This window comes from Amblyomma maculatum, chromosome 1, assembly GCF_055883805.1.
Source record: "Amblyomma maculatum isolate TAMU_Amacu chromosome 1, ASM5588380v1, whole genome shotgun sequence".
Classification (NCBI taxonomy): Eukaryota; Metazoa; Arthropoda; class Arachnida; order Ixodida; family Ixodidae; genus Amblyomma; species Amblyomma maculatum.
The window spans coordinates 207,338,212-207,364,663 of NC_139344.1; the positions used below are offsets into that span (position 1 = coordinate 207,338,212).

General features: G+C 46.8%; 1 protein-coding gene and 1 pseudogene across 1 annotated transcript in view; both read right to left on the minus strand.

Moving 5' to 3' along the window:
- Positions 1-788: 788 nt before the first annotated feature.
- The window catches only part of LOC146205445 (luciferin 4-monooxygenase-like), a 51,501-nt gene continuing 25,837 nt past the window's right edge, over positions 789-26,452 (minus strand). The window contains exons 3-10 of the mRNA XM_084586919.1: positions 20,265-20,371; positions 19,633-19,838; positions 18,758-18,941; positions 13,865-14,036; positions 13,489-13,580; positions 13,276-13,420; positions 4,652-4,909; positions 789-1,027 (exon numbers count right to left, since the gene is read on the minus strand). Coding sequence (XP_084443045.1) covers positions 897-1,027; positions 4,652-4,909; positions 13,276-13,420; positions 13,489-13,580; positions 13,865-14,036; positions 18,758-18,941; positions 19,633-19,838; positions 20,265-20,371 — 1,295 coding nt within the window. The 3' untranslated portion in view covers positions 789-896. The remainder of the gene's footprint in view (positions 1,028-4,651; positions 4,910-13,275; positions 13,421-13,488; positions 13,581-13,864; positions 14,037-18,757; positions 18,942-19,632; positions 19,839-20,264; positions 20,372-26,452) is intronic.
- LOC146205446 (uncharacterized) lies at positions 14,410-15,109 on the minus strand (annotated as a pseudogene).

Below are 26,452 nucleotides of genomic sequence, written 5' to 3' on the forward strand. Positions count from 1 at the left end.
CACATAGCTTCGCTGGTTATAGCTCCCTCTTCTCCTCCCGTCGAGCCGCGCGTCGTCATTGGCTAGGTCCCATAGAAGGTGCTGGAATTTTCTGGCTGATTCCAGTCCGATTAACCACCGTCCTCCCCGGGCAATGGGAAAGAGGGTGACGGCAACGCGTACAAAGCTACGCGTTCTCCCGCGCGGGGAAGGGGGCTTTTCTCTACATGCTTTCCACGTAACGCAAGCGCGGGCCTCGCGCCGTACCGGCTTGATGAAAATGTGCGCCGATTTCGTGACACAGACATTTTTTTTTTTTTTGTCGCAATGCATTTCAAGAAAGTTTCGAGTGTTTACCGACGTAATATGTGATCTAGGCGGATTATCTACTGAGGGCTTATTTGCCTTATGCGTAGAATGGAACTCAGGTGTGAATATAATATAATCATTTTTAAATCAGCCAGAAGACGAGACAGAGAAAAGAAGAGAAGAGCCCCGCCGGGGTGGGCAGTGGTTACGGCGCTCGACTACTGTTGCTAAGGACGCGGGATCGAATCCCGACCTCGGCGGCCGCTTTTCCATAGAGGCGAAAAGCAAGGCGCTCGTGTGCTGTGCGATGTCAGTGCACGTTAAAGAATCCCAGGTGGTCGAAATTTCTGGAGTCCTCCACTACGGCGTCTCTCATAGCCTGAGTCGCTTTGGGAAGTTAAACCCCACAAACCAAACCAAACCAGGGAAAAGAAGCGAACAAGACAACAAGAAGACTCTGTCTCGTCTTTTGGCTAGTTTCAAAATGAATCATTACCAACTCGACCAGTCGTCAACCTGGTTGAATGTAATAGAAGGCAGTGTTTATTGGATACTTTGGTATTGGCCGATCTGACTTCGGCTGCTGTTGTCCGACATCAGCTGGGCTGCTAGGTGGCCTGCTGCTTACTCAAGAAGTTTGACCGCAGTTCCCGGCGTAGGTACTGGCCTGTGGGAGACTTGGGCAGATCGGAGACAAATTCCAGTCCCCCATGTAACTGCATCGCGTGCTCCACTTGCTCTGGAAGGAACGATTGGGTTATCTGTCAGTATACTTTGAGGGAGGTGTTGAGCGTCGAGCGTGAAAAATAAAGCCAATGAAGCTTCTGAAGCTGCTTATGCCAAGAAGCAGAGCCGGCAATAGACCCATTTCATTCTTGCGTCTAGAGCACTGCACTGCGGGCCGGGCCGCACCTGAAAACTGTTTGTCGGGCCCGGACCGGGCTCGGGCTTGAAGTGGCGGGCCCAGGCTGGTTTGGGGCTAGCTGTGTACGGCTTCTTTCGCAAATGAAGGAATCCCGGCGCTAAAATCGATCAAGTGGCTTATGAATAAACCGCTAATAGTACATTTTTTTAACGTCGAATGAGAGAAAGCTCATTTGTAGACCGAGTTCAATCAGCGACACTCAGTGGTTTGTCCAAGTAACTTTGGGCGCGCACGCCTGGCAGCTTTCAACGACACAAGCGAAAAAGTTAAGAAGAAAAAACGCAAAAAACCCTGCAACACGTACTGCTGCATTGCAGGTCTTATGTATAGATGCAATGCATGACACGCGGCTCGTTTACATGAGCACGCGCTCACTAAAGTACGCAGCACCGCTAGCTTGGGATTTTTCAGCAATAAGTGAGCCCACTCTGTCGGGTCTAGAAGATGCGCTTTTCTCGGTTTTGTGTTGCCACTAACCAATGAATATTTGAAGCCTCATAAGGGGTCGCTAAAATAAACTTAAAAGATAGACATGAAATGCAGTCATGACCAAAGGAAAAATATTCGTGAACGCCATACCTACAAGCGCCAATTTAGCAATTCAGATAACGGATAGAATTACGCATTTTAGCACATACAATATAAGTAAATTTATTACAATCATGCCTCGGACATAGTGGATAGCGCTGGTGAAAAACGCATACAGAAGGTAGGTAGACAGTTCCTGGTGTGATAGCAACAGTATCTATCAACCTACTAGCCCCAAAAAAGAGCCTCGGCAATAAAGTCTAGCGCTCTCAGTCCGATAAAAAAGGAATACTTCGTTCAGTATTTTGGAAATCCTTTTTCTGCTACAATTGCTTGGAATTTTTGTTGCGCGTTGTTCGGGATGTGGACTCCTTAATACACTTTTGCATATCAATCAGGACTAGGCCGTTTAATTATGATGGAATAAAAAAAGTGTTACGCTTTTATTTTTTTTTCGCCTTAACTTTACATTTTTAAGGAGTCCGCGCAGACTGACTGCCGGGCCTGGTCCGAGCCGAGTCTTGGTAGCGCGGGCCCGGTTCGGGCCTGCTCCATGTCAACGTGGGCTCGGGCTGGGCCCGGACTTCGAGCCATGGGCACGGGCTGAGTTCGGGCTTCAAACGATGTGCCCGGACTGGACCCGGGCCGGACAATCAGGCCCGTTCCGGTCTCTACTTGTGTCTCTCTCGATTACCGGATAGGGTTTTTGTATATAGTTCACCGGCGCCTAAATTTCTGCATACTGGTTTGGACCATGTCGTCCACACAAAAGTCGGTTCCAGTCGGAGCTAGTCAGCCTGCAGACAGGCAACGAGTTCGCTATCACGTAATTTTTAATCACCGTCGTCGCGAGTCGCAGTGTTCGTCATGGCGTCTACCACGGTAATAGCATTCGGTGCAAAGCGGTTGCATGCAAAGGCCTGGCGCGAGCTCACGCGTCTTTCGCGTTCAGTCTTAATCATAATGATCGAACTGCGTCATTCCATCGATGTGGATTTGATCTGCATATGTAAGTTCCCTGAGCTTTAGTCGAACTTTTATAAGATACCATGCAATCGACTGCCTACCTGGTTCCGCGCCGTGATTTTAGTGCCCGCAAACGGCCGCTATCCGCGAAAATTCCAGTTGTTTTGTTTTTTTTCCGAAGGCATGAGGCAGCATCAGGACACAACAAAATCAGAACGTCTCAAAAGTAACCCATCGGGACATTTGTAATCTCCCCGGAAGGTGCTCATCTTGCCGGAACTCATCCATAAAACTTTCCCTCAACTAAGCGTCCAAAAACTTGTGCGTTCCAGGAAAGGCCCGAATTATTAGGTCATTGTACCATGGTTTGTTATACTTTCTAATCAATGTTCTCCTCGATTACGTTGGTACTTCACATTGATGAAAGGCAACAACAGCAACAAAAAAAAAAACAATCGAAGCTTTGCTTGCGGCTGTCGGTTTCGTTTGTGTGCGTCTCATAATAAGTATCAATTTTTTCTATATTCATTTGCTCACTGCCGACCAGTATACGAACCTTAGTGACAGGTTTTTTTTCACCATTCCATAATAGACTAAATCGCTTTATGGACAGTTTTGCTCGACAAAATTTGTGCCCTTGCCCGCATGACTTTACATCTGGCACATTTGAGTACACACGCTTCTTTAGTAGGCGTGGTCGTTCCTTGGCCCTCTGAGCTGCTGGACAACTTAGCAGACGGGTCCAGAGGGCGTCGCTTTGAAAGAGCCGTGGATCATCTGTGTACGGAGCTTCGACGCGCGCTGGACATATTCGTCTTTTCTGTTTGGTTCTGATGCCATCCACTGATGATGAAGTAATTAGTCCTTAGCATCCACCTAAGCGCAGCCAAACGGTTACAATAAGCTGGTGGTTCAACGCCATCGCCTCCGCGGCGCTGGCCATCGCGGCACCATATCTGCCGTTGCATGGCGTCCCTATCCGCTTGAGCGCGCCGGTTGCTAGACGATTGAGCTACTCATCAATAGCCGCCCATTGCGGGGCAAAGGCCTCTCCCATATCCTTCCATTTCTGTGCTAGCTGTATCCACTTGACCCCTGTGAACTTATTAATCTCATCCACCCACCTGACAGCTCCGCCACCCCCTGATATGCTTAAATTCCATTGGAGTCTGATTTTTTACCGTTCGCTACCATCGCTTACCCTCCTTTTCATCTCATATCCAGTCCATGCCCATTTCTTCTGGATTTCAACTAGAATTTCATTAACTCGTGTGTTTTTTTCTTCCCCTTCCTGCTAACTGTTTGTAACGTTACACCTACCATTTTCAGTTCAATAGCTCTCTGCACTGTCCTCAACCCTTTTCTTCAGCCTCCACTACTCCATACGTGAGGACCGGTAAGACACGGCTGTTACATATTTTCCCCTTGAGCGATGCTGGTAAGCTATAGTCACAATCTGCGAGTACATTTCCCTTTCGTGGTCTGGACCTGCGGCTACAATATGTTCTAAGTAGGCATATTCTCTTACCACCTCCAGCGCCTCGCTACATATTGTAAACTTCTGTTCCTTTCTGGGGGCTGTTAAATGTTACTTTAGTCTTCTGCATATTATTTTTAGGCCTATACCATTCTACTTTGCCTGTATAGATCACTAATCACTCAGCGATTCGTCCCTTGAGTTGCTTAGCAAGACAATGTCATCAGCGAATCGCAGATTACTAAGGTATTTTCCATCAACTCTCATTCCTAGCTATTCCCATTCCAGGTATGTGAATACTTCCGCTATAAGCAAGCAGTGAATAGTACTGATCATGTCTCTTTGCCTAACACCTTTCCTTACGGGAATTTACTACTTTCTTCATGATGGGTGATAGTTGTGTGTAGCAACACAAGAAGGCTGGACGAACGAAACGACCTTTGCGCGACGTGAGAAGATACGCGTACCGGAGACGTGCAGGAGCAGCTCCTGGGAGAGCGCATCGTCGGCGCTGGCGTCCTCCGCAGGCACGACGAAGGCCCTGGGGGCTTCGCCCATCTGCGGGTGCGGGAGACCCACGACAAGCGCCTCGGCCACGGCCGGGTGGCCCAAAAGCAGCTGCTCCAGCTCGGCCGGCACCACGTGCACGTCCTCGCAGCGGATCAGGTCCTTGACGCGCTCCACCACGCACACGTTGCCATCTTCGTCAAAATGGCCCACGTCCCCTGCGACAGCAAAGCAAACGGGCTCGTGAGCACACAACCAGCTTTAGTTTTGTACCTCTTTGCTGTGCTGAGGTGTTGGCATGAACAAAGAAGTATTTTTACAATGACAGCTGTTTATGTCCAGTTTCTGTGACGTAAGCGAGATGTGGTGGTGCTGCTGTCGCCCGGCTGGGCCGTCTGAGGGTGAAAAGTAGGCTTAGCGTAATAGGAATACATGGAAACAGACTTAAAAGCAGCTTTTTTTTTAATAAAAAAAAAAGCTGCTTTTAAGTCTGTTTCCATGTATTCCTTAAAAGCAGCATTTTTTTTTTTACTAAAAAAAAGCTGCTTTTAAGTCTGTTTCCACAGCACGCCTATAATGTATTTGCTTGTTTAAGATCAACCATCAGCATTCCAGAACTGACTGCAAAAATATGAAACGTAATTTCAAAGACGGAGTTTTAAAACAGCATAAAACGTAGAATGGACGGACGGACGGACGGACGGACGGACGGACGGACGGACGGACGGACGGACGGACGGACGGATGGATGGATGGATGGATGGATGGATGGATGGATGGATGGATGGATGGATGGATGGATGGATGGACGGACGGATGGACGGATGGACGGATGGACGGATGGATGGATGGATGGATGGATGGATGGATGGATGGATGGATGGATGGATGGATGGATGGATCACTGCATCAACTTCCGGATGGATACCTTACATTCGAGTATAATATGGTCAATTGTTTCACTGGAGTTACCACATACAGCACATGCGTCATCTCCATTGTTAAATTTCTTTTTGTAGCTGCGTGTTCTAAGGCACCCTGATCTAGCTTCAAAAAGTAGGGCACTGCCTCTTGAGTTATCAAAGAAATCTTCCTTCCTGATCTGCATTTTCCGCTTTCGGTATAATTCCACACTGTTTCTTTACCATCGAATTTATCCAATTTTTACCTTCTGTGTTTTTCACCTGTTGCTTAATGCTCTCTATTTCTCCGTCCTTGTGACTAGCATACTTACTAGTTAGTTTCCTAGTTCTTTTCCTCCATTGTGAGTCAATGCTTTTTAAGTACAGGTATTTAAATACTTTAGCTGCCCATCTGTTACTGTCCAATTTCCTCAGGCGTTCCTCATATAATACTTTACTCTGAGCTTCCCGTACTTCGAAAGATGCCCAGCCCACATCTCCCTGTACCGCCTCATTTGTAGTTTTGCCGTGGGCACCTAGTGCTAATCGTCCAACGGATCTCTGATTTATTTGTAATGTCGACTACTGTACCTCTGATTTTAGGCACAAAACCGCATTTCCGAAAGTAAGTCCGGGCACCATAATTCCTTTCCAAATACCCCTCAATACCTCATACCTATTGTATCCCCACAATGCCTTATGCTTCATTATCCCGGCATTCCTTCGCCCTTTGGCCTTAAGTGATTGCTCATGCTTTCCAATGTATGCCAATCCTTCGTTTACCCATACCCCCAGATATTTATATTCTGCTACTCTAGGTATTTCATGGCCTTGTATTTTAAGACCCTGATCAGTTGAGCCGTTGAAAATCATCAGACCCGACTTAACTGCGCTGAAACTGAAGCCTAGAGCGTCCCCTTCGTCTCCGTAATACTTAACTAGTGTTTGCAATTCTTCCAGACTCTCAGCTAGCAGCACAATATCGTCTGTATACATCAAACCGGGGAGGCGCTGCTGTACCGCCTTTCCACCTAATCTATATGACAGGTTAAAACCTAGGGTACTGTCTTGTATTCTCCGTTCTAGGTTTATCATATAAAGCATGAACAGCACCGGTGATAGAGGACAGCCTTGTCTTAATCCTTTGCATACTTTGACATCCTCCGTACTTCTTATCCCTTCCCACGTAATTTCTACTTTGTTATCCCGGTATATTTCCTTTAGGAACTCTATTATCTCATAACCGATACCGTCTTCTTTTAATATTGTTACGAAGCGGCAAGCCGATGAAGACAGGAGACAGAACATGACCGATGACGATGGTAGATGACGTTTGATGAATGTTCGCGGGCCTAGCGCGAGCACTCCTTCCCGCGCCACTGCCCGCTTCTTCTTCCTTGTCGTCCGTAACATGATCCGGGGCCACCGAGCGATCGTCCCGATCGTGGACGAGGAAGTTTAGCGATGTTAATGATTTTATGGCATGATGATGGGCGTGTCTGGATGCTTGAAGAAGAAGAGGAAGAAGGAAGAATACAACGGCTTGCCGGTACGATGTCTGATGCGTGGGTGATCCGCCTCCCTTAGAGCTGTCAACCATCCGTCACCAGAGTCCATGGGACCGATGGCTCGAGGTCACGTCGGGCAGCTTGGGCGGGGGTTGCGTGTTCGTGTCCATCGGTTCCTTCGGGTCAATCGGGTTCTTCGTCTCGGTTCTGATTCGTAGGTCTGTTCTCCTTGTCTTCAGGTCCGGGCTGGGGGCTGGGCGGTGGTAGTTGTTCAGGTCTGGGCTTGAAGGGCTGGAGCGAAGCTGCTCGGCGATGTCCCTGGGCCCTCGGTGATGGTCCCGGCTTGAAGATGGCCTCGATGCTCCAAGGCGAGGGTGGGGATGTCGTACGCCGCACCTCCAACCAAATATTACGAAGCGGCAAGCCGATGAAGACAGGAGACAGAACATGACCGATGACGATGGTAGATGACGTTTAATGAATGTTCGCGGGCCTAGCGCGAGCACTCCTTCCCGCGCCACTGCCCGCTTCTTCTTCCTTGTCGTCCGTAACAATATGTTCCACAGGAGTTCCCTGCTTACGTTGTCGTACGCCCCGTTTATGTCCAGGAAGGCCAAATACAAAGGTCTATTTTCCACTCTAGATATTTCGATGCATTGGGTAAGCACGAACAGGTTATCATCTAAGCGCCTACCATTTCTAAAGCCGTTCTGAAGTTCTCCGAGTATCTTGTTACTTTCTACCCATGCTTGCACCTTTAATTTCACCGCCTGCATGGCTAATCTGTACATAACAGATGCTACGGTAATCGGCCTGTAGGATTTTATGTGCATCCTGTCTCCTTTCCCTTTATAAATCAAATTCATTTTACTCAGCCGCCAGCTGTCCAGAATTTGCTTATTCGTTATGGCTGTTTCCAGAGCTTTTAACAACGTTTCCTTACTTTTTGGACCGAGTTCATTAATCAGCTTGATCGGAATTCCATCTATTCCTGTAGATATGTTTTAGGAATATTCTTTTCTGCCTTTTTCCAGTTTAGATTGGTCAGTTCTAAGCTGCTTTGCATTCTGCTACCTTAATTGTGTTGCTTCCTGATTTGCGGAGATTACCCTATCGTCGCTCTTAAATGACTCGGCTATAACTGATGTAATGTAGTTCACTGCGTTATCTCCCTTTAAACAATTTCCCTCGTTATCTTGAATCCGATCCTGCTTTCTTTTATTCTTCTTCCCTAGCCAGCTTATATGGTTCCAGAATGCTCTTGCTCCGCCTCTAGAGGCATCGTGTATGTCAGCCATCCAGCGATCGGTGGACTGCCTTATTTTACTTTGGACGAGGGCCTGCAGCTGAAGTTTTTTTTGTCGATATGATCCCCATTTTTGATCGATTTCCTCCTGAGATACCTGTGCTTTCTTTGCCATTCGGTGTTCCCTTGAAGCAGCCCGTCGTTGTTCAATAGCTTCCCTGATTCCCTTATTCCACCAGCTCCATGGCTTCCTCTTTCCATTCCAGCGGTTTGCTACTTTAACCTCCTGAATTTTCCTCCTTATGAGTAGTTCTACCTGTTCCAAGTCTTCCATGGGGCTTTTCTCTATTGCTTCCTCTTCCAAGTCTTCCATGGGGCTTTTCTCTATTGCTTCCTCTATGTCTGCTGCTATCTGCGCTATTTGATCGTCGTTTAATTTTGCGTTTACGTTTTGTCTAAGTTCCATTTCTCTTTTCATCAAGGGCCCCATCTGCAGACTAATACGTTTACGATCACTTCCCAGACTACACTCCCCTTCTTCGTCTATTTCCATTTTTCTGACCTTGCTATAAATTTCCTGCGACATTAGACAATAGTCAATGGTCGTCTGCCTGTTGCGGAATTCCCACGTGATTTGGCCTTCACATTTTGTTTCTCTATTTACTATAAGTAACTAGATCGTGTCGCTCACAGAAATCTAGCAGTAGCTTCCCGTTAAAATCCGTGTATCCATCCAGATCGTCGATGTGGCCGTTCATGTCCCCCAGTAGAATAATATTGGCCCCGTTTCAAAACTGGCTTACATCGTCACTGAGACATTCAACAAGACCCTTGTTTTCTTGCCTGCATTGATGTCCTGTTCCTAAATAAACTACGCCTAGCCATGTCCTTATGCCGGTAATTGTTCCTGAAACCCAGACATGTTCTTTACAAGATGATTTAATTCTTTGCCAATTTGTTCCCTGGTGTATCAACATACCTACCCCTCCACCCTTTTTTTTCGTTCTCGTTCTGTTGCACCCTTCCCAGGCGTAGCCTTCTATAAACGGCGGATCTTCTAGATCCCTGAGATGAGTCTCGCAAAGAGCGTACACACCTATTTTGTCATCCTTCAACTGCTGTTCTATCTCTAGCCATTTCGCTCTTTTTCTACCTCCTTGCATATTTAGGTAGCTGATCCTATTGTAAATTTCTTTTTTGTACTTTTCTTTCTCGACCTAATCTTTGCCATTTTTGGGGGCTCAGCCTCCATTATTACGCTTTCTTCTGCTTCAATTCTAACTACCTCTGTGCACGGAGTCCTCGCGGACCCCCTAAAAAAGCTGCAGCCCTGCCTGCCAGGCGCCAGCCGATCTGCTCCCACCCTTCTGTTAAAATAAATGCCATCTCGCTGAAAAGCCCTACCAAAACCTGCTTTATGTACCTCCCTGTTTACCTCAACCACTTCGAAACGCTTCTCCAGGCTTAAGTTTCGTATGTCCTGATTAACTGTCACCACGTCCTTTTCCAGCTTTCCGTTCAATCCTAGCACCTTTGGTACTGTGCATACAACTATCTGTGTTTGCTGTGCTATCTCTCTGATCTCCTCAACTCCCTTAGCTAAACTTTCCACCACTCCTGCAGCGTCACCATTTACACATCGTTTAGCCCCGCGGCTACTATTACCAGGGTTATTAGAAGGGTAAGGGTCGAAGCGCAACCTGTGGAATCAGATGTAACTAAAATTTACCGGGGGAGAAAAACCTTGTTTTCGTCCGTTAAATAAAAATTCTTGATCGAAATCACTGGGCTTCTCCTTGGCCGCGTAAGTAAGGCCAAGAGTCCCTTACTTTCGGCATCTAGAAAGCCGAGGCAACGGTCCTCACTTGTGTCGCGGGGTCCAAGTTGGACACTGCAGCCTCCCAGTCCAAAGTGCTGTTTAGGTGGAGTTGCGCCCTAGGCTTCAACCCGGGGCAGTCCTTCAGTATGTGTGTTGTATAAGGTTTGCTTTTGGAGCATTGAGACTTTTGCAAATTGAAGAGAAACTATAACTTGTGCATATAAGTGAATATATTTGTGGGGATTGAAAAAATAGCCGGTTTGCAGCCGCCTTCAGTTAATCTATAACGGAGTATTTTGCCTACTTTCGCAGTAAAAATGCGCCGTTTATTTCGTGAAATGTCACCACGTACGTTATCCCTCGCGAAGGTGAGGTCGAGCTGACGAAACCCCGGAAAACGTCCAGCTAACGAAACCTCGGACATAGAAATCCAGGGTTTGGTGGAAACCCGACCAGTCGGGTATGTACAGGGTCCTTCAAAATATGTGCGAACACGGCGAAGCGTTCGCACATATTCGCATATTCGCACATATTCGAAGCGTTCGCATGCGCACATAGCGTGCGCATGCGCCACATTGTTTCGATGCGCGACCGCGCCGGATGCGCTGACGCTCACGGAGCGCGGGCACACTTCGCCGTGTTCGCACATAATTTGAAGGACCCTGTACATGGCAGAAATCTTCGAGCGCTGACCAATTGTTCTAAAAATACGTTTTAGCCGCCTTGGTCGGTGCTCGACTATTTCCACCTCGAACATGGTTTTGGGCAGCTTCGTTCCTTGAGTGCGAGAAGAGCGATGGGACCTAGATAATTTGAATCTAACGATCAGGTGGGGAATGCTTTTGTCGAATTTGAAGGGCAGGTCAGATTTTTTTTTTTTTTTTCACTGCCAAAGTTTCTAAATGTTTTTTTTTTTTTTTTTAATCGCTAAATATGATCCTTGTGGTTGTGCCGCTGGCGGCCAGAACTATACATTACTCTTCACCCTCCTCTGCATGTTTGCACATGGTGGTGCACCTTCACCTCTGTTGTCTGTTGTGCCTATTGGAAAGGCATCCCTCAAAGAGTGCTCTGCGACATCGGCATGGACTTGTCTCCTGCATGTTCATATACTGTTTGGGTATCGATCTCTTGGCCTCACTTTTCTTTTGTCCGTTCGGCTCTGTTTGCTTATTCTTAGGTATGGGGTTATTCTCGTGTTTTTGTATATATGTCGCTGGGAGTTTGCAGACTAAGGTATTTGTGGATCTATATAGTACACCTAAGCCCTCCACATGTGTCCTCTCGCTTCAGTTTTGAGCAGACTCTCCAGCTGGAATAAGCTATTTGTTTCCATTAGCTCCTCGAGACTATCCCCTTGTCACATCTCCGAATTGCTATATCAATTCGGATATGCACTCAGGGAATAGTGAGCCTTTTATTGACATTACTGACTATAAAATGCAAATGTATTGTGGTTGTTTCTTTAAATGAATCACCTTTTAAATGACATGGTATGTTTTATCACACTCCTCTTCACACCACTGACCAACTTTTAACCAACGAAAACCTAGCTGCGTTAGTGTTCTGTGGAACGAGAAAATGTTTCAGTAGGCTCTGCTTCCAATTGTTTCTATCATTACCGGTGCCTCCGGTCGGTTCGCGATGCTTATAGTGCCTGCGTACTTATAAAGCCATCTTTTAGTTGTCTCCGAAATGAGCGCGTTACACGTGCGGTGAAGTTTTTGTGCACAAGTATTACTACGCCGCCTTTCGGACCCAGGCCGAAACAAAGAGCGTTGCACCACCTTGCTTTTGCCTTTATTTGACAGAAAATAACGACTGGCCGAATTGTCGAAAGTGAGCCAGTTTACAGGCAACATATTTCATTATATAAAATTGGTTCAGATTGGTCACTTCTCCAATACATCGATAAACTCGGGTACACATGAGTGAGTTTTCAAAACATCAATTACCTGTCGGACAGAACCCCCAAAATACTCTCGGAGAGATCTGACATGAAGATCGCCATGGTGCACAGCGCCATAGGGCGTTTCCACATTCTGTACAAACCTATGGCACTATATCACATAACACGGAACTCCGTCATCATTATCTACTGATAAAAGCAGAATTCCATAGAGGTTTAAAGAGAAATCTTTGTGCAAAGTACACTGTTAGGCATCCCCCCCTCCCCCCCCCCCCCCCCCCTCCTAGAAAAAAAATTCCATCCCAACATTCCATAAACGTATGTTCAACGGTCTCCGGCTTTCTGCATAAAATATAGTTGAAATCCTATGGGAACAAGGTTTTCCCTTCCTCCTTCTTCACGGGAAAAACCCGACATGAAATTTAATGAAGGACGTTTCAGAACAGCAAGCACTCGTTTTACAAGTTTCGATGCATCTTGTCCCGACCCAGAAGAGTATGTTGACCGGTGCACGGGAACAGGCGAGACTATTTCAATAAGATCTCTGCATAGTCGTTTTCTGGTGACACTGGATAAATATTTCATTGAGAATCGGGCACATAAACACAGTGTTGCTTGGACAATATCACGAAAATATGCGTTCTACCATGTAACGTGACAATAAGCAGTTGATACGATGAACATTGGCAAAACTTTTGGCAAGCGTAATTGACAAACAGTACGTTGAAAATTATCTTCTATATCTCGTAAGAACAAGAAAGGGTTAACAACTTGGCACCAGAATAAGTGCGACAAAGACAATCCACCAGCGCCAACGCGAGGGAAAATGTTCATTCGACTTGCTTTCTCGTAACTTGAAGCCTTAATGACTGCTGTAAAACCCCTGTGTAGCTTTTGTACATTTATGTGCATCACGTACCATACTGTGCTGATAAATAAGAAATCGCATGCGGTTGCGCGAGGAAACATTGACATTCGTTTTGCCCGGCATTTCTCAGCCTCTGGTTTTCACTGCCAGACGCGCGCTTCCGAGAAACCCGTGTTCTAAGCACTGCCCGCAGTGCCGCTAACCAATGGCTTCCCCACTATTCAACGTGCTGCCCACTATTCAGCACTGCGTGTGTCGAGTGTGATTGCCTGTGGTTGAAATACCACAACAGTTGCGCTCTAATTTTGCACCCTGCCCATCTAGCCACCTACCTGTGTGCAACCAGCCATCAGCATCGATTGTCTGGTCCGTGGCTTCTTTGTTGTTGATGTAGCCCTTCATAACCTGGGGGCCGCGGGCGCAGATCTCGCCGTCTTCGTTAGGGCCGAGCGGTTCTTTGGTATTGATGTCGATGACCTGCGGCGAAACCGAGTGTTTTGCCTCTCTAATCTATGCTGTCGCTTCCTTCTATGGAGGCAGCTTACTTTTATTTCAGTCATGGGGAATGGTGCTCCTATGGAATCTGGGTTGGTCGTAGGCATTGTCATGAAACCGGTCAGCTCTGTCATGGAGTAACCTGGATGAGTTGGAAAATTGAGGTTGTAGTGGTGTTTTAACTGCGCAGTCTCTATTCAAACTCAGAGGCATACTTTTTTGCAGGACTGCAGTTAAGATAGTTTCAAATCTCGCTTCTCCAGCCACACTCTACAGATTTCGTAAGAAATCAAATTTGTAAATATTCATGTCGTGCGCAAGTTGTCCACATTTAAGTTACTGCCTTTTCCATAACACCTCAGGAAGGGGGTTGAAACCGCGCTCAAGCAGGGATACATCCTATCACCGGTATGCCTGCATGCTCACCAAAGTACAGGTGGTCCAGCTTAAACTTCTGCTTGAAATCTTCGATGACGGAGGTCGGCAGGACACCACCACCTAGGCCCGCGCTCGTCCAGCTGGTGAGATTGTACTTGGAAGCCAGAGGGCTGTTGGCCAAGGTCATCAGGCGCGTGGGCATCAGCGGTATGTGGGTAATCTGGTGAGAGCAAGGCTGTTGTAAATCACAGCCGCACTGGTAGCTTTGTTGTGGCGGCTTTCTCGCGGTGTCCATCCCTATCATAGGGTGCATTGCCATATGACACCCCAATTTATTTATTTATTTATCCAAATACCCTAAAGGCCCGGGCGGGCATTACATAGGGGGGGGGGGGGGGGGGAAGTGGGACAACAGTACAAACAATGCATCCAAAATTGCGATAAGTATACAGTGGTTAACAATATAGCCAGGCACAAAATGCTGAAAAGCTAGTGCTTCAAACACTCAAAATATACAGATGGCACCTAATATTCACGTTTTTCGAAGAGCAGCGCTTTAATGCGAACATAAAAAAGAAATGCAAAGATAAAGGTTACAGCTCGAAGTGATTTTTTAGTCCGGTTACAAACGTTTCATAATCACTGGAAGATGCAGTGGTGGCAGGCAGCAGATTCCATTGACGGATGGCGAGGAGGAGAGGCGAGTGAAAGAACAGATTGGTTCGAGCAAAGATGGGTTTCACTTTCAGTTGGTGATCAATGCGTGGGAATACATGATGAGCCGGCGTGATATGATACAACGCAAAGGAAGAATTACTATAATATAATTTGTAGAAAAAGGACAGTAAGGAAAACATTCTCCGTCTTTCAAGAAGAGGTAAGTTGAGGGCTGTTTTTATTTCAGTTATACTTGCTGATCGCGAATAGTTTTTAGATATGAAACGGGCGGCTTTATTTTGCAGAGACTCCAATTTTGTTACTAGGTATGCTTGATGAGGGTTCCAAATTAAAGAGGCGTACTCCAATTTAGAGCGCACTAATGTGGTGTATGCTAATAGCTTTGTGTCTAGCTAATCGCAGGTTGCGTCTGAGGAAGCCGAGTGTTTTGGAAGCCTTATTGATGACCGTATCTAAGTGACAGTTCCATGAAAGGTCTGATGCTAAATGTACACCTAAATACTTTATGATGGGTACCGATTCAATACGCACGTTGTTCAAAGTGTAATGGAATGGTTCGGTGTTAGATGTTGTGGTAAATCTGACAAGTTTTGTTTTTGAGGTGCTAATTTCCATTTGCCATTGTGTGCACCAATTGTTGATCTTATCAATGTCTGATTGTAAATGAGTACAGTCTGAAAGATCAGTTATCTGTCTGTATACCACACAATCATCAGCAAATAATCTGACCGTGGAATTTAGGTTATTACTGATATCATTTATATAAACTAAGAACAAGATAGGTCCGAGTACAGACCCTTGCGGCACTCCAGATTTAACGGGGGAGTGGGAGGAAGAATGGCTGTTAACAAAGACTGATTGATAGCGATTAGCCAAAAAACTCCTTATCCAACAAATAACCTTATAATTTATGTTTAAATTTTCAAGCTTCTTTATTAGACGTATGTGTGGGACTTTGTCGAATGCTTTGGCGAAATCTATAAATACGGCGTCTATTTTAGAGTGCACATGAACAGCATGATGAAGGTCAGTAACCAATTCAAACAGTTGTGTTTCGCAAGACCTACCATGTAGGAAGCCGTGCTGATTGGGAAAAAAGAAGTTATGCTTCACCAGATGACCCATTATGGCGGAGGAGATTATGTGTTCTAGCAATTTGCAGCTTATATTGGTTAAAGAAATTGGTCTGTAATTTGATGGCAGAGAGGCATCACCAGATTTGAAAATGGGTATGACGCGCAATTTTCCAGTCGTATGGTACACAACCCGATTGTTTCTCGGAAATTGTATTAAACCTTAACACTAATAAACAGCGTAATAAACAGCTGAGCTGGAAATAACAAGATCGCTTTAAAACCAAAGTTTCCAAATTCGGATAAGTGTTAACTGGAAAACAAATATCGTGCATGCACTGGATGAAAGAAGGACAGGATTGGACAGCCCTTCTTGAAGTATGACGCAAGCCAAACGGCGCATACCAAACGACAAATGAAATGTTCCGGCTATATGACCCTCAAAAAGCGTTTCTAAGCGTTTGGAGGCATATTACAACAGTGCACCCCACCTAGTGCAGGGCGAAAAAAAAACCTGCGGGACACTTAAACTTCGCCTTTAAGGGTATATGACGCGAGACAATCGTTATGTATCCCGTACCTTCGACTCACCTTGCGAGTCTCTTACATACACTTTGCCATTCGCTTAATCATTAATGTCTTAATTTGTGCCTCTATTATCTCACACTTGCTGATTATCATACAGTCGTGAGATACCACAAGGAGGGATGCGGGGCATTAAGATTAGCTAGATGTGATCGCACGTGTGTATAATGTAGCCTGGTGATCACCCCCTCGTTCATAGTCGGTAGGCTTGACCATGACATCACAGGTGCGCGATGATTAGTTGCTAGGAAGAGTTGATGGGCTAGCTTAGTACCATGACCCCCATATGACCAGGAATTCACCGAAGGGTTACAGGGTGTGGCGGCAACGGCACGAATGTACCGTCTAGTGGTGTGCTGGAATCTAATGGAAGGATTCTATACGATGGAAAGCTCTTAGGGCCTGCTGAAAATCCGTAAAGCCAAAGAAGGAGAAAGTGAAAGAAAAGATTGGATTGGATTGGATTGGATAATGCCGAGGAGGTCCAGCTTGAAGATATCAGAGGGTTTTGAGAACGGGCCAGTGAAGCTGATAGCATCGAGTAATGTTGGATATGGTAGAGGATTCACTGGTCTTTGTGTGAAAGGCATCGTATAGGCCACCGCTGTTGTGCATATATATATATTTTTTTTCTTTTCTTTTTTGAGCGTGTTCTGTCAATACCAATGCTGTCCAGGGTCAGTTTTTTGTACTTTCTTTTATACCGTGCCTCTCCTGCTTGGACCATGTTTGGTCCGCAGTATGTGATAAATAAATAAAATAAATAAATATTGGGGGGCGATGATTTTATTCGAATACCGCCTGATGACATTTATGTATGGTCGAGGACAGTTCCCCGGAATTCGGGAGGATATGCGATAGTAGAGAGATTTAGCATACCGTGATCCGCGATCCGCCACCGTGACACTCTACCGCTCGTGGGCGGGGCGTTCAAGCTGATTGGTTCCGATGCGCCAGGTCAATGTGCCGACATCAAGTATGTGGCGCCATCTATCGGCATCAAAGTGATCTGGGCATGCGCAATGGAAAGCGCGGTGGCGGTCCACGGTAGCGGATCGCGGATCACGGTGTGCTAAATCTCTCTAGTATCCACCTGCCTCAATGACCGGGGGTGGAAAGTCGGGCTATTGGCCTATCTGTATAAAGGTATATATGACCGGTGTTAAAGAGACGTGCGTTGCGTAGGTGGTTGAAGAGGAAGGGTTAAGGCTAGCTTTGCACGAAGTGTGTAGAGCGGAGAAAGCTTGTTGTGTCGGGGGTGGATTGATATATAAGGAAGGCAGTTGAGAAACTTTCTTAGAGCGAGTTGTCCGGCGTGATTCTCTTTGTAGCCTGAGTGTTCGGCGACTGCGCAATATATGAGTAATTGTATGGCGCTGAATTTGGCCTCATGAACGGCCAATGCCGATGAGGAGGAAATGGGGGAATCGGCTTTGCAGGAGGTAAATATACGGAAACAGGAAAGTTGCCCAGAGTGAGCGTAACATGATATTGTGACAACGCTAAATGATACGGGTTTCTGGATAGCAGTAGGAGTACTGGTTTTTCTGGTGCCTGCGAGAAGGAACCTGCTTTTAGCGTGGATGCCGATTGCACCCAGGGTTGTCTAAAAATATGCGTTTAACACCACATGTGAACCCATTGCACATCACAGAATGACATCGTCTCAATATGTGATGCACTAAAGGTTGGATATCGAAGCTAGTTCCTATGATAAAGAGAACATGTTCAAATTTAAGAAAATAGGAAAGGACTTGGATATGACCTGAAATTTAGCATGAAGACGTGAATGAAGTATCAGAGATCGTTGTGCATGTTAGTCTCGCAATCTGTCGAATCAAATGAGGCAAATATGTGGTCGTGGTAACGATAGTCGAATGCTTTCTTGACGTCTATTTTTACCCAGATATGCATTTAATGCAGTTAGGGTCCTTTATGTTGGGGGATTCGTAAGCATCAAGGAGAAGTTCGCTCACACAGGATTTCATTTTTTTTTCCTCTACTGCCAATTCTCATTCATAAGCTCTAATAGACGCTGTTTATCAGAATCCGGAATAGTGCGGAGGAGGAAGCTATTCGCAGCACTACGGTAGGCAAGGGTGATCTGGGCCAATCAGGGTGATACGCAGGAGCACGGCCACGTACACACGTTGAGAGCGCAGCTACGTAATGGGCGCCAACTTGGTTGGCCCAGATCGCCCTTATTTTTCGTATGGTCCTGCGAACAGTTTGTGAAGCGAAGTACGTTGGGTAATGCTGTCTCCTCCAGCCTGATTGAGTTACTAAGCTTGATAGCGCATTTATATATCGCAGAGTCTCGTCACAGTTCGCATGATTTGACCCGGGAATAGCATGCACGAGGCATGGCCAGGCACACCGCAGCGGGGTAAAGCGATCACGTGTGTGAGCGCGCGCCCCACCCGAACACGATATTTGAGTGAGGCCCCTTTATGTACGGTTGAGGTGTCACCGAGAGTGGGTTAGTTACTGCGCCTTTCATTACTTATGAACCAATTTATCTTTATTTTCTGACCTCCGCACACGCATTCCTTCGTATTACGAGGAATTGCGCAATCTGCGAATTACAAGAAAGCCGTCGACTTACGCCATACTTCTCGATGGCGGCGAAGATATCCTCGGTCTCGGTGGAGGACAGTAGCACTTGAGTGCAACCCCGAAGGCAGTTTCCGAGCACCGTGACAACACCCGACAGGTGTACCGGCGGCATCCAGTCCAATGTCACAGGGCGCACCACGCGTGCGTTGGCCACTGGTAGTGTGGCCGTCCACCTGCGCCGTTAGCTCGTGCCAATGCGTCTGCAGTAGTCTTCGTTCTCTAGTGTGCATTAGTCAGTTACTCAGATGGCTTTTATACTTTACAAATCTGTTGAACTAAGTGTAGCACATCACCATTGGTTACAAACGCAGAATGTATGACCTGTGAAAACGCTCAGAGCACAACCACTCTGAACAAGCGACCGGTACATAGGCAGGTACAATTCATGGTGACCTGCAAATATCAATGCTACCATATAAAGTAGCTTTCATGTGAATACTAATACGACTTGGGAATAATACATATATAGTGGACTGAGCCCAACGTGACGTCCATCGCAGCTTTGCCGACCGAATCGTTCTCAGCACGTCTGTAATAAGCCTATATACACGAAAAAACGCTGCACGAAAAGGGGTATTCAGGTGATGTTATGGGCGTCATTTTATTGTTCAGCCCGTAGCTGCAGCTGTGCAGTCCAGAACAAGTGGTGATAAGACCATTAGATTCGTGTGCTGTATTTCGCCATGATGGGCTACAAAATGACGGCCACTTTGACGCCGGGGAAGAACACACTGCGACAGAACAGTGTGCGCGCTACGTCACAAACTGAAAACAGCGCGGCCGAGACATGTTGCGAATTCCCCGTTTTTTTTTTTATGCACAGTGATGAGTTGGGTAAATTGTCCCGAATTCTGAAATACGTACGCATCCCACATGATCTGGGTGGCGACGAAGTTGTGGTGCGTGAGCATGACGCCTTTTGGCGGTCCCGTGGTACCGCCTGAGTAGGTGATCACCATGACGGCCTCGCGGGGGTCAAGCACCGGCTCGCGCAACGTTGTCGCCTCGCCCTCGGCCACCAGCTCTTCGTACGACGTGCACCCTTCGCACTCGCCGAACGACACGACGCCCTGCGGGAAGGCGTTGTGTGCACAACGGCCGCAAAATAGTCGCACTGGAAGATATTCCGCCCCTTCGTTGTCTCTAAATGTACGCGGGTGAAAACAAATTCTTTTCCTGTGATTTATGGTCTGGAAAGACCTGGACATTGCTTTTTGTAGTATACACATAGCATACACTCTCTTTAATTGATAGCGAATATATTACTTCTACAATTAACTGTTACAGCTTAAGCATGAACAAATTTTCCAATCACAGCTCATGTGCGCATTTTTATAAAAGCTGGACAAGAAAGCTGCTTACTGCGCATGGAGCGTTTCGCTGTCACTGAAGATGCATGCGACCGCCGCTTGAAAGATGAATATATCTTTGCCCCGAGTCCTTTGTGCTCGGCACAAAGGCACCAGCAGGTAAGGAGAGTGTTTTGTTTTTCTAACCTTGAAATTACTGAGGCCCTTGGCTGCCTCGATCATCCTTGAGCAGTGCTCGGGTTCGGCGAACACCAGCGATGGTTTTGAGTCTTCCAGCTGGTACTTGAACTCTCCTGCAAGTGCAAGGCAGCAGGCGCGCAAGCCTCAGACCTATCCTTCAAAACAAACGTTACTTGGAGATTCATATCTCCACAGCAAAGAGCTTCCCGTCGTGCTTTGTGCGACTTTGTACAAGACATCCGATCTCTGCCAGTCACGCCAAATAATTGCGCTCAAGTAATGTGCATTTTTTTTATGGTCATTATAGACCGTGAATTATCTTAATTGACCCGCCACTTTATAAGTGAGAGAAAAGAAAAAAAAAACGAAAACAAACGCCACGCGAACGGGGGGTCAAGGAGTGACATGGGAATTACTTTAATTAGTACACAAGGGTATAAGATTACTTTTCTCATTTCTCGCTCTTCGCTTGGCCGGTCGTTTTGAGACTTTTCTTCATTGCCCTGCACCTCTGATGCGATGCATGGAACGGTAAGCGATGAACAGAGTAAAAAAGAGAAAGAGAGAAAAACAACAGGATTGGTTTCCGACGTCCAATATGAGCCGAAACAGAAGAGCACCGGAGAGCGAATGCGCCAGCATCCTATCCTCATAATTCCTAATAGCGAATTCTTTATGCGCCTGGCCGCTTGCATAAGGGCAAAGAAAGGGCCCCAAATGTTCATTATCTCCCACACTTTCGCGCTCGCGTATTTTGCAATCGCCAAAGTACAAAAGGTACTTAGTGCAGTCCATTATTTCTGGCACCGCTATTCAAGGAGGAGGACGTTCTGTCCGTGTAAGTCAAATGAGCTCTTGCCTAACCTTAGAACGACGCAGAAAAGAACGCGTGCTACTACTTTGTCTGTCTGTTGTAGTGATAGATAGCGGAACGAGAATTAGGCTGCTTTCCAGTGCAAAACATTAGAAAAGGCATGTATATATCCGTAGAGAAAACGCAACCATGCAACCCCTTGATACATATGCTCTCGAACTGTATCATAGCCTCCTTTATACACTGACTGTATTTACCTGAGCAAAAATATGTACCGGGTTCCACAGCTCTGCGGTGTGCTCTCCTGCGGTGTATTCCTTTCTTCAGTGCATAGGCTCGTCTTATAATTCAGCTAAAAAAATATCGCACTATTTCCTGAACTGTCGCTGAAAGCTAAATGAAACGAATTTAACTATTAAAAAATGGATACATTTTGGTAGTCACGTGCCAACGCGCCTAGTATAATGCATATTTCTCAATTCCAATCTGAGTATTGCCGTTATCTTCTTTATCCTTCATCGACGGAGTAGTAGTACCACGGCCGTTCGCATACAGGCACTCTGCCTGAGAAGCGAACCTTTCATGAAGTAAATCTGAGACTAGCCGTTATATCCCCTTAACCAAGTTACCCGGACCTCGCTTTGTTTCCAGCTAGCCTCCTCCAGAAATTTTCCTACCATTTTTTTTTTGCGTCTTTTTCCGACCCCCAAACCTTCCATATGCCCCAAAGAGTTTGGACAAATTTTGGCACAGCGTCTTAGAGAACAACTCTCCATTGGGTTCCCGTTCCTGGATTCCCTGTCGTTGTCGTAGTCGTCGTAGTAATTGTCGGCGTAGCCGGACACCTGTCACGGCTACCCGCAATTAGGGGAGTGGGTGGCAGGGGTATCTGGGGGGATTAGTGGTTTGGGGGTATGGTGAGAGCAAAGGAATGCACAACCGGAAGATGTCTACCGTGAAAGGAGAAGGTTGTTTTGAGGAGGTTATGGCGACGGAAGAAAGGTACATGGAAACCGGTGAAGTAGGGTACGGTGAGGGCAGGGGAGAGGGTCCAAGCCGCAGTTTTTGCTGGTGAAATATCGTACGAAGAGAAGCGCGTCCAGGTCGCCCGCGCACTACTCGAGACCGCATAGGTGCACACGGGCTTGGGCCAGCCCGAAAGCCCGTATCCTGCCCGGCCCGAGTTTAGGGCTTTGGCCATTTGAAACTCCTCTGAGTCAGTCCCACGCAGCAAAAACAAAGCTAACACAGTTCCCGCGCTCTAACGTACGAGTTCTCACCCGATGCCGACCCTTTTCTCCTCCACGCGCCCTTGCCGTGAAAGGATTCTCTACTATGTCGTCAGTGGCCGAGAAGTGCCGCTCGGGACAATCGAGTGTCTAATCTCGCTTTTCTCTCATGGATGGATGGACAAAATTCTTCATTGGCTTCCAATAGACTATTTTAGAGGCAGGATGGGTGGACGGTGGACTGTTGGACGTCAGCGCAGCTTCCGCGATTTCATGATTCCCGCCGCGCCGTCGCCTCTCGCTTTTCTCTGCTGTGTATCACTCTTTAGAGCAACATAGCTGCGGATGGATACGGAGCATTACACCTAGGCTCAGAATTGCGGCCGGGCACAAATGTAAGTTGTCAGGCTGGCGCATTCGTTATAACAATCAAGAACTGGGAAATGAGTGTCAATTTAACGATGGTTATATGTGGGCAAACATATAGTATATGATTTAGTTGCACACACATATATACATCTCTTCCAAATTCTTTTTCAGACCGCATTCTTAGCGCAGAAAAACACACACGCACACTAGAGAAAAGGAAGGACACGGGACAGGCGCTTCCCGTGTCCTTCCTATTCTCTCGTGTGCGTGTGTGTGTTTCTGCGCTAAGAATGCCGTCTGAAGCTGAAAACCATCTAGGCCGTCAACAAGTTCTTTTAAATCCAAATTCTTTACTTCAGCATATGGCAAAACCATATACCTGAAGAGCTGCGCTAGAATTTCACATTAACGAGTGCGTTATCGTTGGCCAATTTTCGGAGGGCGTATAACTGCGCAATAAAATCAGTTATATCCGCAGCAGACTCGTAGTGTCATGCGTTGCAGCCCCAAAAATCAGGCCGCATCCGTGACCGCAAAACGTTCCTTTTCTGAATTTATTTTCTATTTTTCTGTAAGGCAGCATAATGGCCGCTGAAGAGAAAAAAAGCGAAAACTAGGCTTTTAGTTCCTCGCTCGGCTGTAGCTTACTCGGAGCCGAAATGCAGTGTCATGTGCAATGTTTAGCGCAAAAGGTCAAATACTGCGCGCTTGTCCCATGATGCGTAAGTCGCGAAGAATAGACGCCATGGAGTGCGTTCGTTTGCTTCATCTGTCTTTTCTTTTTATTTTTACCTACGATGGCGTACAACGCAATGACTCAGCACATTTAGTATGACGAACTACGACACAATGACTGACCACTTTCAATTCTTTACTCTTGACGGACTACGGCACGACTCGGTTTTTTTTTATCGGCCCAGTAAGCTGTTCCTAAAAAAGGCACAGCTGTTTGGAGGCCATTAATGGGGCACTTTTTGCTTCAACATCTGCCGGTTCATTCCCATGGAACCCGCAGTGGGCAGAGATCCATTGAAACATTATCCTATGGCCTTGCAGTCGGGCAGATGTAACAAGCTCAATAACGTTTAGTGCCAGAGACTGGTAGGCGGTGTGGGGTAAGAAAATTTCTAAAATTGGTAGTGCAGTCTTTGAGTCCGTGAATATACACCGATTTTGAGAGGATTCCCAACATATGCAGCGAATAGATTCCCGAAGGGCTACAAGTTCAGCAGCGGTTGACGTAGAAGTATATCCCAAAAGGAAATGTAGAGTCTTTTTTTCTGAGCATTTATGACCTGCAACGGATGCCTGTGCTGACACAGATCCGTCAGTGTAGACGTGACTACAATTAGGACATTCTGACCAGATGTGCGCCAGAGTAAGTTGTTTTAGCCCACTAAGTGGCACCATTGATTTATTCAGTATCCCGCGGGAACACGAAGGTGCACCACTGGTTTATCATCACCCATGGTGGTTGGGCAGGACTACATGTTGGTACTTGCGACTGATGGCAGCGGAGTGCACTCGTAAAACTGCAGTCCGGCCGCTCGTCCAGAATCTTGCTGAGTGGGTGAAAACGGTGTCGCGTAAGTGCTCGTAAATATACACGAAGTGGTTCGTGTGACAAGTATATGGATATTGGGCGAGCATGTGCCTCTTCAATTGTGCCTTTGTTAGATGTGCATCTGGGCAGTCCGAGGCATATTTTCAGTGCGTGCGCTTGCACGCTGTCTAAAGTCCGCAAGCAATAAATGCTCATATTAGAGAGCACCAGCCAGACGCCCGACAGAAGGCTCGATCGAACATTAACATTTTATGTTCCGCGTGAAATTGCGCGCCATCATGCATGCTTGTTAAATAAAGTGCGTTTAAACGTGGCATTTACATACTTGCATTTGATTAGACAGGTGGACTCCCCGTAACGTTCAACTTGTGGCATCCCCGAGACTGTGGTGTGCTCAGTGTATGGGCGTGAAAGAACTGTTCTAGCCGTTTCCTTGAAGCGTTTGGACAAGAGGCTTCTGTCAGAGGAACCGCTGCTGGGCGCTTGGCAGGACAAGGGGAAGGGTTTCCAGGCAGTTTGCCGTTTTTTGTGCGTCACCGGACTCGATTCGCGCTTGTAAAGCGAACTGTCGTGCCCGTATATTTTTTCATATGCCTTCTCCCACATCGCCACCCATCCCCTTCCCCAGTGCAGAGTAGCAGGCCGGATTTTAATAATTCCGGCCAACTTCTCTGTCTTTCTTTTCAATAAATCCGTCCGTCCGTCCGTCCGTCCGCCCGCCCGCCCGCCTGCCTGCCTGCCTGCCTGCCTGCCTGCCTGCCTGCCAGCCCGTCCGTCCGTCCGTCCGTCCGTCCGTCCGTCTGTCTGTCTGTCTGTCTGTCCGTCCGTCCGTCTGTCTGTCTGTCTGTCTGTCTGTCTGTCTGTCTGTCTGTCTGTCTGTCTGTCTGTCTGTCTGTCTGTCTGTCTCTGTCTGTCTGTCTGTCTGTCTGTCTGTCTGTCTGTCTGTCTGTCTGTCTGTCTGTCTGTCTGTCTGTCTGTCTGTCTGTCTGTCTGTCTTTTATCGGCGACAGACTCCGATGCAATGATTGGGCTCTTTTTACTGTTTATTTTTATTGTATTATTGCTACTCTTAATTCGTTTTTATTGTTTCTGTCTTTAGTTATTTGTTATAATTATCGATAATTAATCAATCATTTACGGCATTGCCGTTGTCAGATAGGAAGGGGACTTGGCACCCGTGGGTGCCGCGTCCCAGGATCGCACATAATCCATCAGCCTATCATCATTCATCCGACGCCCCCGGCAAGGCCCCTCCCCCTCCTGAAATGGGGGGGGGGGGGGGGGGGGAGAGTTTTGTTTTGTGGCGATGGTCCTACCCGGACAGGGGCCGCAACGCGCCATGAAGGCGGTTACGGTTACGGGGCATCTGCCCCCTCCTGGAGCTCAGTTCCGCGCAGTCGCATTGGCCTGGGAAGGCCCCACCGCATAGCACACATGGCGCAACACTAACGCCCTTGGTCTCACACAGCGGTGATGGTGACCGCTCATTGCACCGCTTCGCCTGAGTGGCGGCTCCTGATGTTGCTGAGCTGCTCGCGGTTACCCCCAATCAACCATCGCACTTCCTATTTGTTACTTAGCACTTATCTATCAAGTGCTGGCCTCCATTTTTCTTGCCACGTTCCGAGCACTTACGTCAACACCCGAGCCGAAACAGGGGTGCCGCGACGACTTTTCGACCGAACGAGATGTACACGCTTCGCGCAAAATACTGGAGGCAGGCTAGTGAAACCATTTGCATACTGCTGGCAGCTATCTTGCGCACCACAAGCAAATTTTATTTTGGATTTATTTAATTATATAATGAAGGTAATTAAATAACTTAAGAAATATTGACTTTAGGCATATAATAATTGGGATTTTCAAAGTTGGAGCACCTTCAGAAACCCTCATTCCGTAATTTGCGATAAAAAAAGCCTAATGTGTATATTTTATTGCGAAAGCAGTTATTACATCATAAGTGGTGTGTAGAAGGCCTATCACTAGATGTGCCACCACAGCGTGTCCTCATGAACTGTCAGTCGCCCATTACGAGATTAGTTAATGGAGTGATGAAGTAATTAAAGGGCCCATGAAAAGCTGATTACTTAAATTATAAAACATGCACAAGGAATAGGTTTCCCATCAGTCCTCTTCGCAATGCAGAAATATTTAAGCTAGCTTCATTAGCATCGAGCCTATGAGCGACCGAAAATCATGCTCCTTATCCCCCCCCCCC